Here is a 19,806-nt window from a genome sequence, read left to right on the forward strand (position 1 = left end):
TGGGAAGTATGCCTTATCCATAGCTGTTCCTACCTCATGGAACACACACACGTTGGCAATCCAGCAGGTCTAGCCTTGCAAAAAGCAATTGTGGCTGGCACTGAGGTAGAGTAATAGGAATTTACAAATGGTTGTTGAGGCATCCTAAGACAATATAGGCACCAGGTTTTTAGTTTTAGTATTTGGCTTTATGGTTTATAGTTGTATTATTGCTGCCATCCTTTTAAGTTAATAAATGAATAATAGTTTTCAATTGAACTGAATTTTGGTTTTTTTCCATCTGTAGTGATGGGTATGATGTAATTGGTTGGTATGTTTATGCCAGTGCCCAACAGCTCTACATTTTTTGGAATGACAAATGGATCACGAGAACTAGGTTTTAACCATTTTTCTGTGTTAGATAATAGAAATAGATGCACTAGACGGCATTCATGATTTATTACTATCGTATCAGAGAGCAGCTTCATTTCAAACACCTGAACAAAATGGATTAACCTGTGCTTGCCTTGTACAACCATATTTTCTTTAGTTTTCAGAATGGGAAAAAGCTGGCTGCATCAAAGATCTGCTTCGCTATCACACAGTCATCTGTCAGAAGCTCCTATCAGATGACTTGGAATCACAGGATTCTCTAACAGCTTTATCTGGTCACAAAATCAGAGTTTCCATGAAAGAGGTGTGTGTCATTGTCACAGTCCTGTTTCATTTCCATCTTAGTCATAAAAAGACTTTTCTGCACTGCCAAGAGAAACCTTATGTGACTGTGTCCTATCAGGTCTTTATTTTTCATGGAACTGGGTTATTTTTTAGGGCCAATGATGATCCCTCTAGAACAGTGGTCCCCAACCTTTCCAGCCTGGCAGACCAGCTCGGCCTGGCCGGGGGGGGGGGGTCATGTGAGTAGCAGGCGCATGAGTGTTCACACAGCTGCATTTGTGTGAGCGGCATGTGCATGCCTTCCACTCGCATGAATGGAGCTTCACGCTTAAGCAGAGGGTGCTTGAACCCACGTGCAAAGTTCCACTCGAGGAAGCAGATGTGCCCATTTCTCCCGTGGCCTGGTTTCAAACAGGCCACAGCCCAAGGGTTGGGGACCCCTGCTCTAGAATAATATTCTTATATTTTTGTATAATGTATAATAGTCTGTTTTTAAAGATGCTGGAAATGTATTCCCTCTTTTTTACCCTCCCAGAACAGTCTGTATTTAAATGATGAAGTTAAGATAATTGAAAGTGACATTACTCGAGAGAATGGAGTCATACATTTTATTGATGGGATCTTAGCCCCATATGACCTGCAGCACCACAACATTTCATGCGACCTATCCCAGGTATGTCTAAAATAAGATACGCTAGAAAAGGTGAAAGAAGCCACAATGAGTTTGCTAGGCTTTAAGCTACGGTAAAACTAGATGTTATTGAAGATAATAATGGCTTTTAATGGCTCTTTATTTCTTATACTATACTTAGTTCTGAGTTAGATGTTTTAAACACTAACTATCCACTTACTAAGGCACTGCGAGCCATAGATCCATCTTATCTGATTGCATATATTTCTATTTTGTTTGAGTGTCCATGCCTGGGTGCACATACAGTTTGGATTATTTCAGAGATGGAATGATCCGCCTCTGATCTATTTTTTGTGTTTTTTCTGCACAAACTGCGTAACTGAAGTAAAATCTGTTAGGGCTGCAGTGTTGCACACAGTTATCTGCCACTGAATATATTTCAGAATTGCTGTATGGAGGATCATGTCATTATCTGGGTTCAGGGCTATTGCAAAGCATCTTATCCTTGTGTTTTAAACAGGATACACATGATATAAGATTTACTTGCCAACTCTGTGTATTACAGCTGCATGTGCACATTTTAGATTGCCAGAAATGGGGAAAGAGGCAGCTTGTTTCAACGTTAGATGTAAAAATTAGGCCACATCTCTTCCATGCACCTTCAAGCAGGCATGATGCTTTTCTGATCAGGCTCTGGAACTGGGATTTTATTGGCAACTTTTCTGATTGATTGCTTTCCAGAAAACCATTACAGAGGTCTCAGAGGCTCTTGGATACAAAACATATAGCAGGCTTCTAAAGGTAATTGAACATTCTCTTTCAGTTTCAATCCATAGAATGAAACATAAGTGAAATAGTCCTTGAGTTGAGTTTGACCACTGGTAATTTCATGGATACATGTATGTAATTTCCCTGACAAGGATATGGAAGTGGCTTGCTGTCATCTTTTTCCAATTATTTTTTTTTAATTCCCAAACATAGCTTAGAGCAGGGGTATCAAACTCAATTTCATTGAGGGCCGCATCAGCATTGCGGTTGCCCTCGGGGGGCTGGGTGGGTGTGGCCAGGGTGGGTGCAGCCTACTGGGTGGGCGTGGATGGAGTGGGTGTGGCCTACTGGGTGGGCATGACCAGCTCTACATCATTCGCGTCAAGGGTGCCTGTGGCGGCCTGGGCAGGAGTGGGACAGATCTGAGGGTCTCTGGCAGAAGGGGATGGGACCAGGGCAAGCGCCAAAGCATGGTGCATTTCTTCATTCCTCACAAAGGGTGACACCTCCCCAGCATGCATCCAGGGGGTGGGGTCAACATGGCAGGGGCTGGTTCCCCGCTGTTTCTGGATGGCCTTGTGGAGCTAAGACTGAATGCATTTCAGCATAGATGGCCACCACAAAATTGTACATTGGCTCCCGGCCAGCCTGGGCCAGGGCCAAGGCAGCGGAGACCATTCCCTCACTGTTTCCAGGATGACTTCGCGGGCCACATGAAACCACTTCGCGGGCCGCATCCGGCCCCCGGGCCTTGTGTTTGACATGTCTGGCTTAGAGTCATGCAGTTTCCTGATAGTCTCACATCCAAATCTTAACCATCACTCGCGTAGCTTTTTAAGATTAGTCAAAGTTGGCTGTGTGCTGCCATCTAGTCAGGTTCATATTAAAACCCATATATTAAAAATACAAAATAATATAATTTTAAAATTTGGTTCAACATGTATTTCAGAAGTGGGATTTGAATTCTGATTAATTGGATAAGGGTTTAACTCTTAATAGAATTCAGGTCTGAAGAGAGAAAACATCTACTTCACTCACTGGCTACAGACATATGGACTAATGCAGATGGTATAATCTCAGCCTATTTGGGAAATAGGGAGTTGGTATAAGCCTATTTGGGGAAATTCAGATAAATAGATAGAAGGAAGACGCTTCACATGCTGTCCTGGATCTCTTTCTGTTAGTTAAGAGAGTGTATATTTAACAGGGAAGAAAAAAAAGTTGTCTTTCTTTTTTTCTTGCACTTCCTTCTTCTCAAAATATAACTTAGACAGAAGTGAGTCTTTTCTACCCTCATGTATTTCTTAGTAATTCTTGGCAATGTATATTAGCATTCATTAACAGCTGGGCTAACTCCATGCTCTGCATCCCAGACAACTATATTATGAGCATTTATTTTAATGTGACATTCTATTATTTCCTTATAATTCTTTCAACACTCTGTTGTTGTACATCCTCTCACAAGGTCTTCTTGATTAATTCAAAATTAACATCCAATGAAGCAGACACAGTCATAAAATAATCATAATAGGAACTGTTGCAATCAACATACAGGTAGAGCACGGTAGCCTTTTTAAAAACACATGAACATTATGATTTATTGAAAGGCAGACACTGTGAGCTGCAGTTTGTTTCATCAGATGTACAAAAACTTTGCCAGCCTGAAAAAATGCTACCAGATTTTTTTTATTTTGGCCACCATAAGTGCCTTGCACATCTTTCTTTCCCTATACTGAGCATTGTACAGCATATCAAAATCCACATTTCTAAACCAGACAGGTTAAGACACAAAGGGAGCCTGCTTTGACGAACGGAGGAAATTTTGTAAAGCCCAAATGGCTTAAGGCATCAGGCATCTGTTTTGCCCCTTTTCACTCATTCCCCTGCCCTAAAACCCTCCAAAAATAATTAACCCAACTCCCAGACTTGTGGATTACATTCCACTCAACAGCATGAAGGTTCTTTCCATACAAACTGTGATGCAGCTCCCCTATTTTTTCAGGACTGACGTTTGGGGGAGGGGGGGTGTTGACCAGTTGACAGTAATTCTCTTAGCTTTGTGAAATCATGTTATTTTACTGTTCTGTGTCTCTATACAGGAAGCAGGATTTCTTAGTCTGGTCAATAATACCTTGCATCAGCCATTTACCATGCTGTGGCCAACTGATGCAGCCTTTAATTCTCTTCCTGCTGAAAGGCAAAAATGGCTCTTTCACAAAGACCACAGGAGCAAACTGGTTGCTTATCTCAAAGGGCACATGATCCGGGACATAAAGGTAAACCCAAGGTTGAAACAAGGTTAAAGAAGCCCTGCTGGACCCAGCTTGGCAGAAAACGCATCTCCTTTTCATGTCATTTAAACCTGGCTAGAAATTGGTTTTGATTTAACAAGTAAACTACTTAACCAACATTTTATCTGATAAAATCTGTGAGATCTGACTGTGGGAGAGAAGTTGCTTCTGGCCTTAGCTTGCTTATTCACTGGAGATGTGCCAAAACTGAGCAATTGCAAGGAGGAAAATTCAAACAGAGAAAATCTTAGAGCAGCTGGTATAAAATCGCATTAAAAATGCCTTTTTATTTTATCAATGAATTACTAAATTATAATTTTATTTATTTATTTTATAGATTTTTAGATTTAGATGGCTGCCCATCTCAAATAGGCAACTCTGGGCATTTTACAATGTTAAAATGAAAATGATTGGTCATCATCATTGCTCGGGCATCTACAGGTGCCAGCTCCTTCATTCTTTTAAATAACATGGGTAATTTAAGATGCATTCTAGCTTTGTAAAACAGAAGTTAGTTCTGTAAAACAGAGGGTGTATTTCAAGAGGAAACATGCATATCTGTTAAGCATGACTTCACATATTTTGAAAAATATAGATAGAGGCCATGGTAAATTTGTTAAGGTGTCTATCTCAACATTGTTTTTCTCTGATGTTTAATTTTAAAAAAAACTTCGAAGAATAGTCAGGACACTGAGCAAGGATTAGGACAGGGGTCTCCAAACCTGGCAACTTGAAGACTTGTGGACTTCAACTGGCTGAAGAATTCTGGGAGTTGAAGTCCACAAGTCTTCAAGTTGCCAAGTTTGGAGACCCCTGGTTTAGAATTTCTTCTTTTTTTTTACCAGCACAAAATAGATGAGGTAGTACTCAAAATGGTGTGGGATTCTTTATCCAGATGCTGATTTTCTTGCAGTGCTTCATATGATCATGCATTTATCATATCATGGATCCACAGGGAAATTTAGTCTCAGCAAGATCTTTTGCAGCCTTAAATGAAACCCATTCCTATTTAACCTTCCTGAACATTTATCTTCCTAGCTGATTCACTGCCAGAAACATTTACTGTCCAAAACAAAGTTTATAATAACAGAACACAAACGGCAAATGAGAAAATGAGTTTTCATTCTTTTGATGAAAATGAAACCTTCCCCAATTCCTGTTTATATGTACGATGAATGAAACATAAGACACAACCTCTCCAGATCTATTTTGGCCAGCTTAAATGTGTGGAAAATCAATCATTATTTACTGTTTTGTTGTTCTAGGTCTTGGCTTCCAAACTGACAGAATTCTCGTCCTTGAGGACTTTGCATGGCTCAATTATTTCATTTAGCTGCAGCAAAACACATGCAGTAAGTAAGCACTCCTTTAAATTGAAGCCACAAGAGGACAAACTGATGTACAATACTGTCGCTGCCTGAATAGATTTTCAAAAGATATAGATAGTCCTCACTTATGGACTGCCTTGGGCAGCACTGTTTGGAATTATGAAGGTGATGAAAAAGTAACAGTTAGTAGTGTTCCCCTGTGCCTGACTTGTTATTTTTTTCCTTTGTCCTCTCAAAGAGAAAAGAGATTGCTTTTGTTTGCCTCCTATGCAGTTTGTTATACAAATAGCTGGTGCTAGTGCCTTCTTTTCAATGAGTATTCCCTATTGGGTGCCTGCTTACTCTCTTGTAATTCCTTCCTCTCCATTTAATGTATAGACAAACATTAACTCCCTTCTTGCTAACTAGCCCAATGCTGGGTGAACATTCCAAGCAATGGAAGAATAGGGCTATAAGATTGCCCTTCATGAGTCAAGTTCCAGAAACTTTCCACCTACGTTTTGGCTCATACGACTATTTGGGGACATATTCTTTCTGATGCTGTAAAGCAAAGGAAAGCTGAAGTAAAATCACAAGCATAGTTGTCACATGATTTCAGGATCGAACTCCTGGCTGTGGGCAGAGTTTGCCTGCAACATTGCATTCTAACCACTGTGCCACCATGACATTAGTTTTGCTCATAATGTCCTAAGTAGGTTTATAAGTTAGGCTAAGGAGTAGGTAGAGAATGCAGCAGCTGCAAGTATTAAAGGTCATGGGAGGTAGCAAATGAAAGGATGCAAAAGAGGCATGGGCCAAGAAAGAAAAGCCAGAAACAAAAAGGAGAAGGGTAATCTAAAGGAGTCCATTATTTTAGGAGAAGCTGGAACAAGCTAGGGAAGTTGATCAAGAAACAGAGTATCTGGGAGGCAGAGATCAAAGAAAGTAGGATGTGTATAAACATTACAGCAACTTTTTGAATACATCTTGAAGTAAATATATGGGATTATCTAGGCATTCTGGGAGCTGTAGTGCAACAATCTTGAGGATACCAAATTAGGAAAGGAGGCTGCAATGCAATCAGGAGATTAAAAGAGTGTAGCAACAGACAGGATCTTACAAGACTGACTTTTAAAAAGAGGCTACAAATGGGATGTTTGTTCAGGTTGGTAAATGTGATTAGATTTACTGTGTATAAAGTTTATACCTTATAGACAGGGCAGGTTGCATAAACTATAGTGCTTCTGACTTGAGGCAAAAAAAGGTAAAAAGGATCAAGAAGCAACAGGTGATAGGGCTGAATTTTGCATATTAGTCAAAACCAAAAGCCTCCAATATTCGTCTTCTGTCTTCTGATTTCACTTTTACTGCTTCATTGGTTTGCAGGGGGATATTGTGGTGGACAATAACAATGCAAGGATTGTCCAGCGGTATATGGAATTCAGTGGGGGCATTGCTTATGGAACTGATCACCTTCTTGAGCCTCCAGATTTGGGATCCCGTTGTGATGAGTTTCAAACTACTGAGATTTCAGTGAGCACTTGAATTTTAAATATCAATGTTTACTGATTTAGATAATTATCTTCATTTTGTTGATTTAATATCATTAAAGGATTCTCTAGACAAAAAGAAGACTTTGTTAAATTTCTTATAATAATGTTGACAATGGCAGCCGATAGTTTCTCCATGCTTTTTCCATGTTTGTGGAACTTACTTTCCAATTATAAGTCGCCTTATTGAAGATATGAGCAGCATATAAATTTAATAATAATAGAGCTGTTCTTTTTTTAAAAAAACCTTCAAAACACTTCTGTTTCTATTGAACTGTACAATTTTTTTAAAAAATTATCCCTCTCACCATCATGGCAATTTAAGTTAAGGTGAGATTGTATAATCTGTATGTATTCTACTTGTTTTGCAAGATTTAAATTCTAAAACGCTGATAAATACATAATATGAACACCCCAAAGCATCTCAACATTGGGGACAGGGCCCAAAATGCCAGCTGTGCTAACCATGACACTGTCATCATGAGTTTAGTAGCCATAGTGCAGTTCTGTGGCCAAAAACGTGGCCCAGCTCTGCCTGCAAATAGGTTGCAGCATTTGTGAGAAAGAAAAAATTAACAGATTTTCAGATGAAATTTAAAATGGCTTCTTACATACTTGTTTATCTTTCCTGCTTTCCTATAATGTCTTCTCAGAATGCTCAATGTGGTCCTTGTGGCTTTGAGAAATCCTGTCCTTTTGGATCAGTGGAAATGGTAAGCCTCCCCAGAGAAATGGTGGATTCACAGTTGACAAGATGTGGATAATAAACAACTTGATGGTGGTTTACCAAGACATTTTATAATCAAGCATCTGACAGGCACAATGCATGCCCTTAATCCCAAACAAGAGAGGACATACAATGGATATAGAAATTCTATACACCCCTGTTAAATGCCAAGTATTTGAGATGTAAAACAAAATTGCTTCAGAATTCTTTCCATCTTTAATATAACATAGAAACTGTACAATTCAGTTGAAAAACAAACTATAATCTTTTTTGGGGTGTGTGGAAAATAATAAACTTACAATACTGTGGTTACATAAAAATACACAGCTAAACTAATACTTTCTTGAAGCACCTTTTGATTTTATGACGGCATTCAGTGTTTCGGGGTAGGAGCCTGTCAGTGTGACACATCTTGCCTTGGGAATCTTTATCCACTCTTCTTTGTAAAACAGCTCCAAATCTTCCAGATTACGAGTGCATCTCCTGTGCACAACCCTTGAAAGGCCACCCACAGACTTTCAGTCGGATTCAGGTTCAGGCTGGGCCATTCCAAAACTTAGATCTTCTTCTGGAAAAGCCATTCTCTTGTTGATTTGGAGGTCTGCTCTAGGTTGTCATGTTGAAAAGTGAAATTCCTCTTCATTTTCAGCATTTTAGCAGAGGCCTGAAAGTTTTGTGCCAAAATTGACTAATATCTAGAGCTGTTCATAATTCCCTCCACCTTGAGGCTCCAGCTGAAGAAAAGCAGTCCCACAGCATAATGCTGCCACCATTGTGCTTCACTGTGGGTATGGTGTACTTTTGTGATGCTCTGTATTGTTTTTCTGGCAAACGTACTTTTTGGAATTATGGTCAGAAAGTTCAACTTTGTTCTCATTAGACCATAACACGTTTTCCCACATGCTTTTGTTAGACTTGATGTAGGTTTTTGTAAAATGTAGCCAGGCTTGGATTTTTTATTTTTGTAAGAAAAGGTTTCCATCTTGCCAGCCTAACTCACAGTTCTATTATATGAAGAATAGAGAGATTGTTGTCACATGTAGCACACAACCAGTATTTGCCAGAAATTCCTGCAGCTCTTTTAATTTGGCTGTAGGTGTCTTGGCACCCTCTCAGACCAGTATTTCTTCTTGTTTTTCATCAATTTGGGGGGAACATCCAGTTCTTGGTAATGTCACTGTTGTGACATATTTTCTGTACTTGTTGATGACTGTCTTCACTGTGTGTCATGGTATAGCCAATGCTTTGGAAAAAGTTTTTTTTACCCTTCTCCTGACTTATACCTTCCGGCAATGAGATCCTTTTAATGCTATATAAGCTCTTTGCAGTTCATAGTGTTTGCTGTAAGAGGCAACTGAGTAAATGTCAGAAAAATCCTACTAAAACAGCTGAACTTTATATGGGTTTGATCAGAGTCACTTTAATTGATGGCAAGTGTGTACTGACTACTATTTATCATCAGTTTGAATACAATTGGTTAATTCTGAACACAGCCACATCCCTACTTATAAAACAGTGTGAACACTTATGCAGCCACATTATTTGATATATTTTTTGCCCCACTAAACAATTTTAGTTTGTTTTTCAGTTGAATTGTACAGCTTATATGCTATATTAAAGGTGAAAAGAATTCTGATGTGGTTTATCTTGGTCTAATTTTTTTACATCTCAAAAAACCTGGTGTTTTAATAGAGGTGTGCAGACTTTCCATATCCACCGTATATATGTATGTACATTGCCATCTGATATATTCAGAGTCTCGGGTTTAGAGTTATCCTGGTATGAAAAGTAAAATTAGTAATATACCCAGATCAAAAGGTAAAGATAAAGGTGTCCCTGTCCAGGCATGTCCAATTCTAGGGCATGGTGCTCATCTCTGTTTCTTGGCCGACGTAGTTAGCATTGTCCAAAGATACTTTTCTGTAGTCATATGGCCAGCATGGCCATATGCCAAAGGTGCATGAAACCCTGTTATCTTACCACCAGAGTGGTACAGTATTAATCTACTCACACTTGCATGCTTTCAAACTGCTAGCTGGGCAGGAGCTGGATCAGGAATGGGATTCACCCTGTTGAGCAGTGCTCGGGTCTTGAACCCGGGTTGTTAGCTTTCCAGCTGAGCCACTGCATCCCCAGACCCGGATCAAGCTTTAAATAAAGGTATATATCTTCTATTAGAAAAGAGTAATAGCACCCTTCCAAAACAATTTGAAAAATGTCCTTCAGACCTTGTCCAAACCCAGTGCCTCTGTATAATAACAGAAGTCCGATGAACTTCTTTAAAATCGTATTATAGTAGTCCTAATTAAGAGTGGCAAAATGATAAATCATTCAGTCTGTGATTTGAGTCAATAAAGCCAGCAAAAGGAAGGAAAAGATGAGCATAGAATGTATTGGTAAGAAAGTTGGGAGGTGCTCTGATAAACTACATGGGGGAACCTAGTTGCAATCAAGTAAACTGAAATTTTCAGAACATTTGAATTACAAAATTAGATACTGACTGGAGAGTTGATGCAATATGATTTATTTTTTTTAAAAGGCATCTATATTTGAATTTCTGCCTATTTCCAGAGAAGAAAGGTCTTGAGAAGTTTCATCCTCTACCTGGAGATTCCCAAATCAACTGAGATTTTGGACTTCTAATTAGGACACTTTATTTCACCTTGTCACCATGACGAAGGAGAGAAGCTTGCTCGGGTCATAGCACCACTGGCTTTTAGTGGTGTTCCAACTTCACAATGCATCCTGATTTCAGAGTTATGCATCTTTTGTAAACAGTTCTGTCTTGGTCATATGAACAATCCCCATCCGTTTGAGGACTTTTGATACAAAGAGAGTCCTGGAATTCTGAGTCAGAAGAAGTGATGGGGCACCAGAGTTTTGCTTGTCCATTAGTTTTTCCTCTATGTGCTCCAAATTCTTAGCACATAGGAATAATAGGAGGAAGTTCCCACATACCTTGCAAATTGAATGTATACTTTCATTTTAAGAATCCAATTTCCATCAAAAGGCAAAAACACTTGTCTTTTTCCAATAGGGGGAAATCCGGACTTGCTATTATGAATATGGCTCTCTTGAGACTCCAAGGAGGTACTTCTGGCCGAAATATTTTCATGCGCCACCCCCTCCAAACCGGCTTAGAAGACATTTCATTAAGGGATGCAAGAGAACATGCCTTGCCACTAAGTGGGTACCCCTATGTTGTCCAAATCACTATGGAAAGAACTGCCAGGGTAAGGAATATTTCTTAAAATTCCAGATAAAATAATATGTTTTTCATTCCTAACTTGGTAATTATAATACATGGTAATAGCAGTTGCTAAAAATAACACAACAATTTGTTTTACCATCTATGGAGGTGAAATGTCCTTGATAGGTCTCACATCTAAGGTTCTGAATCCTCTAACTGAACTACGAGGGCAATTCGGAAATAAACCCCCATTTGGTTATCAATGACAGACATTCGCAGATACAGAACTTTTATTATTCACGTTAGAAAACTACAACCTTACATTAATGTGAACCAACACCACACTGGAAGTCAGCATGCCCCGACGCTTGTTATGGATGGCTCGTCTGAGTTTTCATAACTTTTCACAGTAGACTTCTGAATTGATGGTCGAACTACGCTCCATGAACTTCACTAGCAGTACTCCTCTGGCATCTTCACATTTGGCAGGATTTTCTATGGCACCACTTCCGGTGTGGTGTTAGTTCACGATAATGCTTGCCTGCACACCGTTAGATGCACCCAAGAACTTTTGAAGCAGTTCCGTTGGGATGTTTTTGATCACCCCCGCCTATAGCCCAGATTTGGTGCTAAGCAACTACTACTAAGGAATTTCAAACCATGTAAGACGTTATCACAAGTGTCTCAATTTGAATGGCGATTATGTCGAAAAGTAATGTAATGTTTAGGTTTTCTAATGTGTATAACAAAAGTTCTGTATCTGCGAGTGTCTGTCAATAACCAAATGGAGGTTTATTTCCAAATTGTCCTCATATATCCTTATTTCTAATGCTCCTTTGAATTTGATATACATGCTTAGTTTTCTGTGCACTGCCATTCACCAAAATGAGAACATATCTTAATATTCATACACTTAATATCTTGAATGACTTTCACTTCTCCTCCCCCTTGCCGAAAATATCATTTATCTTCTTGTGTTTGGTAAATATTCCATAGCACAGTAAGAAATAAAACAACATTTCATGGATTTTCCCATTGTCTCTTAGCAATGTCTCTTAAATGCTGAATTGCAACTAATGCTGGACCAAATCAATAAGCAAATAGCTTTTCCTGATTTTCATAGAAGTAGTTATGTGTACAGGAGTACTTTTGCATTTTCTGTGCTGCACAATTCTTAGTGCATTGCAGCAGATTCTGCATCTAACTAATCTTGAAAAACGTGGTTGTTACTTAAATGGGAAACTCCTAAAATGCCAGACATATAGACATATAAACCTCCTAAAGAAAACAAAGGAAAACCACTTCATGAAAATGACCTGTATTTAAGGGTGAATTTGTCATTTATCTTCACTCTTGGACCTACATGCCTATGACTACAATGGAACTCACTCCCTACAAACTTTGCTTAGAATTAGAACTTCAGATTAGTCAGGTTCCCTTATTCTGACCTCATATGATTATAGATCTGAAATCTGACTATTCGGGGAGGCATTCACTATTCACTATTATTAATTCCATGGTTTACTTATTGTCCAAAATAAGGTGGTTACTACATAAAGGACATTCTGGGTTGTCCTAAAGTCCGATTGCTCAAGGCTTGGCTAAACACCAGAAGATATGAGACCTAAGAGGCCATGAAATGAATGATCATAACCATTACTATGGCTAGTTTGGCTCCTATGGCGCACCATGGATAAGCTTGCAGGTGTGAAACCGAACGAACTAGCACTTAGGCTGTCAGGATTACTCTGTAAAGTGTAAATCCCCCTGACAAATGCATGTTATTCAAAATAAATCAGTAAAAACCATTACTATACATGGGTAAATCTATGCCAGGCAGGATACATTAAAGGATGTGATTAACTGGCAGACAGACAATGACAGTAAGAAGCAGAACACCCTTATAGCATCATGTGAAACCTTTCTTTTAGAATGATAGAAAGGTAATCAGCAGAAAGTTACCCTGATTTTTAAAAACAGAATTATTAAACAGAACTTTATTCTTCATTTTCCTAGGTTTATTTTTTTTAAACAGTACATTCTTGAAAGAAGCTACCTCTAATGATAATTTTAGATGGGTGCAATAACTGGCAAATTGCAAACAATTACAGTGATTGTGCCTAAAATAACTGCAAAGCACTGGGGAAAAAATGAAGGATTATACATGCCCAGCACATAAAGTTTCAGAGATGGAGGAAGCTATTTAGCTGTAGCTTATTAAACAGTTGTTTCTAGGCAAGGGATAAAACTATATGACCAAATAGACAGTGGTCTCTTTGGAAAATCTGTATGACTTCATTCATTCTTCATTTCTCAAGCAATACATTTGGTTGAAAACATGTGTCGGTTTTTCCTCTTTCAGTGTGTCCCGGAGGGCTTGAAGCACCATGCCACAATCGTGGTACGTGCAACGATGGGCATAAAGGCTCAGGACAGTGCAGTTGTAATGCATCTTTTGTTGGAGTGGCTTGTGAACTTTGTGCTCCAGGGTACTATGGGCCAGACTGCAAAGGTAGGACAATGTTTTCAACATAACAGAAGCTTGTAAATTAGCTCTTCCTCACTATTTGCCATGATGGTACCCTTTGCACTGTCTTTGTAATTCCTATATATATCTTCTGCATCAGGTGTCCAGGGGTATTTGAAGATTATACTAGCAATTTTCCCCCCTCTTCCACTCAGTATATATTTAGTGAAGGAAAGGATGATTTTTAGGAGATATCTGCATGATACTGTCTTGAATGTTTTGGGTGATGGTGTGATATAGGATTTGACAACCCCGTCCTTATGGACCGTTGCCTTTTTCATGTGTTACCCTCAATTCTAAAAGTCATTTTCATTTTTTTTAATGAGCTACACCTTGTAAGATTGCTGCAACTGTGATTGAATGGTACAGTTGTGCCTATAGGACAATAGGGTGATGAAAAGTAATCACTTTTAATATGGGCATGTTGTTGGTGCTCTAGACAGACATAGTTTGGCACCTATTATGGTTTGGCTTCTCTTCTGACTTTGTTTGGAATTTCAATTAGGTGCCTCTTGTTTCCTTTTTTTTTCTTTGAGTTTTTGAACTTCACACTTAGGATTTTCAACTCCAGATTTTTTTTTTTTTAATTTCTTGGAATTTTTTCATCCTATTTACATCAGAAAGTTACATTTAGCCCCCTCCCCAAGCAGGTGCACTGGCTCACAGAGTAAGCCATAACTGCTTTTCACTTTTTTATTGTGTTTTGGGGGAATCTTTTCCATTTTGGCATCTACTAAAATTTGGCACCCTTCTCTATCTGCTTGATCTAAACCTAGAGCTGGCTCTGTTAATAGTGAGATTGTCCTTTGGATACACTCAACATTTTTTGTTTCTCATTTTCTGCCTCATTCCCTGAATGATTCAATAGTTATTTCCATGTTCTCATTGCAGGGTGGAGGAGTGGTGTGTTCCCCACTCCCTCCTCCTAATAATCTTCTTTCCGTCACTCTGTGATTTCCCTGCCATTACATTCATTGAGGTGTAGGAAGACATAGAGGTTACAGGTTGCCAGAGAGGAGGATTTACAATGAAAGATAAAATACTCAAACATCCATTGGTGACTTAGTAAATTACTGCTTATCAGGACATCACTTAGATGTTTTATCCCTTGATAAAAAAAATAAATATGAGGCGGAATGGTTGGGTAAAACAGGGGCTTGGGACAGCTCCATACACCATACCCACTATGCACTTCTTTTCTTAGCTCAAGATCATGATTGTTGCTTCCTTTTCGTTGCAGAGTGCAGTTGTTCAGGAAATGGGATATGCAACGAAGGGCTGCTCGGAGATGGCTTTTGCTTCTGCTTTGTGGGATGGACTGGAGAGCACTGTGAAACCAAACTAGGTAGAGCAAATCTCAGGGCTGGCACACTGCAAAAGTACAACTCAATAGAACAGCATTTCCCAACCTTGGTGACTTTCAAGTATGTGGACTTCAACTCCCAGAATTCTGTTCAGTGGCCATGCTGGCTGTGGAATTCTGGGATTTAAAACCCACACATCCAGAACTGGCCATGGTTGGGAAACATTGCCCAAGAGAAAGGCCCAGTGGATCTTAGCACATGCCTTCATTTCTCAAAAAGGTAGTAATGCTTTTTTTCCTTTTTTGCCATCATTCCACTGATTTTTTTTGTTCATGAGTTTTATAAGCTTGTATGATATTTCAGGCATGTGTAACATCTTGGGAAGCACTAGAGGAGGAAAAAAACAATTCAACATATCTGTAGTATTTTAGCTTTGTTTAATTGAAGAAACTGATTTTTTTTTGTACAAAATGTAATGTTAAATTTCAAAATGTCACCATCAGCATGCAAGCTAATATATTTTTGAAATCACAGGGTTTTGGGAGTTCCTATATGTATTGGAAGAATCCTGCTCTCTCCCTTAATCACATTAACTCAGAATTGATATCCAACCAATACAGGGAGTTTTATCTCGCTCAAATTCTCATCTAGTTTTTCCTCCAAAATCAAGCAAAGAAAACAACCCTGATTCCCTAGCAGCACATTGGTAACATGGCTTTTTTTTAATGATCAAAAGATTTAAACAATAAACAAAGACAGACTAGCAAATATTTATAATAAGGGAATGTGAGACCTGAATGATAAGCTTTAAACAATATGAGGTTTGCAAGCACTGATGAAAATGTCCCTAAGTAACCTTTTCCATCCTGTCCCATGCAAATAGCCATTCACTGTAAAATTAGGTTAACATAGTTTTAAAGAGCAAAGGAACTTACCAGCAAAGGGGAAAAAACCCACATGAGTCTTGCCCATTTCTGTCACTGCATGAGTTCTTCTCCTGGTGTTCCAACAGCCCTTGGCCACCACTGTACTTGATTTTTTAAAATAATAAAAATAGCAATGACGGCTCCCCTTCCCACAATCCCAATGGACAGAGAGATTACTTGCTACCAGCCTTCTTAAGGTTTTGGCACCAGACAAATCCTGCAAAGTCACGGTATCCCACAATCACGAGATTGCTGTTTGTGACCTCCTGCTAGCTTTCTCGATGACTTGAATTGCCAGAAGCCAGCAGCAGAGGTCGCAAATGGTGAATGAGTGACCACAGGGCACTGTGAAGTCACAACTGGGAGCTGGTTGATAAGCACATAAATTGCAATCAGGTGATTGCAGGGATGCTGTGACAGCCACAACTACCAATACAACTACTTACTATTGTAAGTCCCCCTCATTCAGCACTGTCATAATTTCAGATAGTCATTGAATCAGAGGTCATTCAACAAGGAATAAAATTTTGCCAAGAAATTTGCAGAAATTACTTCAGGCAGCTGCCAAGAGTCAAAAACTGACTCAAGGGCAAACAGTACATACATACATACATACATACATACATACATACATACATACATACATACATACAATCATGCCATGTAGATAATGTTTATTTTTACGTGAAATCTGTTCAGGACTGCCTATCCAAGAGCAGATGAACTTTAATCCCACACAACACAACTTACTCTTCTCATTCTACCACAGTTGTGATAAATAAGTCGTGCAGACAACTGGATGAGAATAAAATATGTTCAGTCCCACTGTATAATACAGATTAGAAGCATGATCTAGAAAGAAAGGATTTCCTTGAAATATAGTGGTGACAGGTTCATAAATGGCAATGAAAAGCGAAAGAGTTGGTTTGGTGAATAAGGTTAATTGGATAAATGCTGCTCAGATATTACATTTAAGGCACTTTAATGCATATTCATTCATAACTGATTTTTTCTTGCCAGAAAATTTGTAGGGTAGCAAGATTCCCTTTTACAAAGTGGGTAAAAGATTTTTCTGTAATGAGGACTTCCCATAGTAAAATCTAGCAGAATTGTTGGATGCATTATTGCATACAGTTAATCAAGCTATATGTCTAATTCTGAAGTGAATTAATGGGTTTGCCTGATTTGTTTACATATATATTCAGCTGCAGTGCCTCAGTGCTCCCCAGCCTGCGATCCAAATGCTGTCTGCCGAGCTAATAATATCTGTGAATGTAACCTTTATTACAGGGGAGATGGAAAGACATGCACAGGTATGGTTGCAATTGCAAAGGGTAAATCTAACATTTGCAAGCTCCATCCTATTTTTAAAATGTTGGCATAATTTCAGGATATAAGGCTATATCCTTCACAATAACATTGGATGCTTTTCTGTTGCATTACTTTAAATTGCTTTCATTTTCACACAAGCCCTTCAGTATAGGTATGTCTGGTTTTTCGTGTAAGTGGTATTCATCTCTTTAGAGTTATTGGAATCCGAGTAAATCTTCCTCTGAAAAAGTCAGTTTATAATGTAAATGAATTAATTCATAATTCCCAAATAGAGAAGAATCATGAATCCAGATTTATAGATACCAAACCACGTAGAAAACATTCTGGAATGATTCCTGAAGATATCATCTTGCATGAATGCCCCTTTTTTTCCTTTTTGAACATTAAATTGTGCATTGATCAGAATTTCCAATTTCTCAATGAGCAACTTGTGTAGGATTGCAGGTGTGAAATCCTGCTTCTTGACAATTTTATTTATTCATTTATTCACTCAATTTCTATAGCTGCCCATCTTAGTCAATCATTCTCGGGATCTTACAATTCAAAAATTTTACTGTTAAGAGGTAAATAAGAATGTGAAAATAGGGAACTTATTTTCCCATGCAACTTAAATCATTTCAGAATTATTTTAAAGTTGTTTCATCTCCCAAAATATCTTCTGAAGTATGCAGAAGAGTACCTATTACAGCAATAGATTCTCAAGTATAGCATCTCTTCTTGTTGGTGAGATCCATTTTGAATCTACTCAAACTAAGAGGTGTTCACTTTGCATTAAAAGCTTGCTAAAAAGAAATGAGTTTTGCTTATCCATAAAAATGTAAAATAATATAACAATTAAATGATTGATGAACTGGAACATTTTAAAGATTGGGTTGTTTTTTTTTAAAAAAAATCCTATTTTGATTGCATGTACAAACTTTATTCTAATGTTCCAAAACTGACTGGAAGTCAACCCAAGCAGTATCAAAATCTGAAATTTTAGAACAATTACAGAATGACTCCCTAAGCAGAGTCAAAAGTTATGCATTACTGAATGACCCTTTCTGATGTAGTGATTGACCAGTGTGGAAACAACAATGGTGGCTGCAGCAACCATGCTACGTGCACACAGAAAGGAACGGATGTCTCCTGCACCTGCTCAATGGACTACCAGGGTGATGGCTACATCTGCAATCCTGTTGACAGATGTGCAGATGGAAGGAATGGACAGTGCAGTGAGCATGCAACTTGTATTAGCACAGGTCCAGTAAGTATCGGACATACTTTCTGCATGCTCATATTTGCAACAAGCCTTGGTGAAATGAGATCATGTCAAATGTCTATGTGGGGATCTTCTTGCGGAGATATTCTACCCAATGGGTTGAAAAAGAAAGACAATGGTGCACAGTGGAATATGGATTTCCTCTTCTCCAAGTACCAAATATTCACTCCACATATTAAACACTATCGTTTGTGTAACTTATATCAACTCCATACATTCATGTCACATAGGACGTTTCTTTCACTTCTTAGGGTAAAATTTCACACTCTAGAGAAACTACTGTATTTAACTGGTTGGCAGTCCATTTCTGAAAAGCAAAAGTAACTTTCAGGTCAAGAATGGATCTTACTTTTGAGAAAGCAATGAATAGCAATAGCAATAGCACTTAGACTTATATACTGCCCCATAGTGTTTCACAGCACTCTCTGGATGGTTTATAAAGTCAGCCTATTGCCCACAACAATCTGGGTCCTCATTTTACTGACCTTGGAAGGATGGATAGCTGAGTCAACTTGAGCCCGTCATGATCAATCTCCAGATTGTAGGCACAGTTTGCCTACAGTATGGCATTCTAACCACTGGAGACCAAGGAGACTTCTGAGTCATACTGTTTCTTTGCCTTGCTGCTGAGTTCTTTTTGTATTCCACTCTCTTTGCTGTCTGTCTCTGATTTGATTGCCATCACTGGCCATAGGACTGCAGTAACGCCTGGCTTCCTTGCCTTACAGAATACCCGGAGGTGCGAATGCAAGGCGGGTTATGTTGGAAATGGAATGCAGTGCTTCGAGGAAGTTATTCCCCCTACAGACCGTTGCTTGGAAGAGAACGGGCAATGCCACATGGAGGCTATTTGTACTGACCTGCATTTCGAGGGTAGAAATGCTTTTTTCTATTCAGGCATCCCTTGGATAATTCATGTCATGCTTTCTATTTTCTGATGTAGTACTTGGGGAAGGGGGGTTCTCACTTTTGGAGGGAGTGCCCTTACTACACAAAGATGCTCTTTGTGTTCTGTAAAGACACATAATTGTGCCAAATCAGATTTTTTTTTTGCCTCTTGCTTTGGAATAATCTAAATTTATTAATTTGCTTCTCAATTCTTCCCCAAATTTAAAAGTCACCTGTTTGCTTCTTGTGGCTTACTTCTTTCTTTGGAGGAAAAGAAATGGATGGGATACCGTTCTGCCCATAAGGAGACCATCATCTGATCCAACATGATTTTTCTTATTCTTTGGATGCAATTTATCCAACAGAGTATTGGGTTTAGTCTTGGAATATCCTCATTTTGTTGAACATGCATGTAATTAGCTTCCTTTTCTAACATCACTTCTATTT

General features: G+C 38.7%; 1 protein-coding gene across 1 annotated transcript in view; it reads left to right on the forward strand.

Annotated features, from left to right (window-relative positions):
- STAB1 (stabilin 1) overlaps positions 1 to 19,806 on the forward strand; it is a 115,794-nt gene that overhangs the window by 85,975 nt on the left and 10,013 nt on the right. Inside the window, exons 50-62 of the mRNA XM_029284120.1 lie at positions 530 to 676; positions 1,193 to 1,330; positions 2,030 to 2,089; positions 4,156 to 4,332; positions 5,613 to 5,699; positions 7,041 to 7,187; positions 7,858 to 7,917; positions 10,969 to 11,164; positions 13,484 to 13,633; positions 14,889 to 14,993; positions 17,084 to 17,191; positions 18,263 to 18,456; positions 19,200 to 19,344. Of these exons, the coding sequence (XP_029139953.1) occupies positions 530 to 676; positions 1,193 to 1,330; positions 2,030 to 2,089; positions 4,156 to 4,332; positions 5,613 to 5,699; positions 7,041 to 7,187; positions 7,858 to 7,917; positions 10,969 to 11,164; positions 13,484 to 13,633; positions 14,889 to 14,993; positions 17,084 to 17,191; positions 18,263 to 18,456; positions 19,200 to 19,344 (1,714 nt within the window). The remainder of the gene's footprint in view (positions 1 to 529; positions 677 to 1,192; positions 1,331 to 2,029; positions 2,090 to 4,155; positions 4,333 to 5,612; positions 5,700 to 7,040; positions 7,188 to 7,857; positions 7,918 to 10,968; positions 11,165 to 13,483; positions 13,634 to 14,888; positions 14,994 to 17,083; positions 17,192 to 18,262; positions 18,457 to 19,199; positions 19,345 to 19,806) is intronic.

This window comes from Protobothrops mucrosquamatus, unplaced genomic scaffold (assembly GCF_001527695.2).
Source record: "Protobothrops mucrosquamatus isolate PMUCROS unplaced genomic scaffold, P.Mucros_1.0 scaffold380, whole genome shotgun sequence".
NCBI classification, from domain to species: Eukaryota; Metazoa; Chordata; class Lepidosauria; order Squamata; family Viperidae; genus Protobothrops; species Protobothrops mucrosquamatus.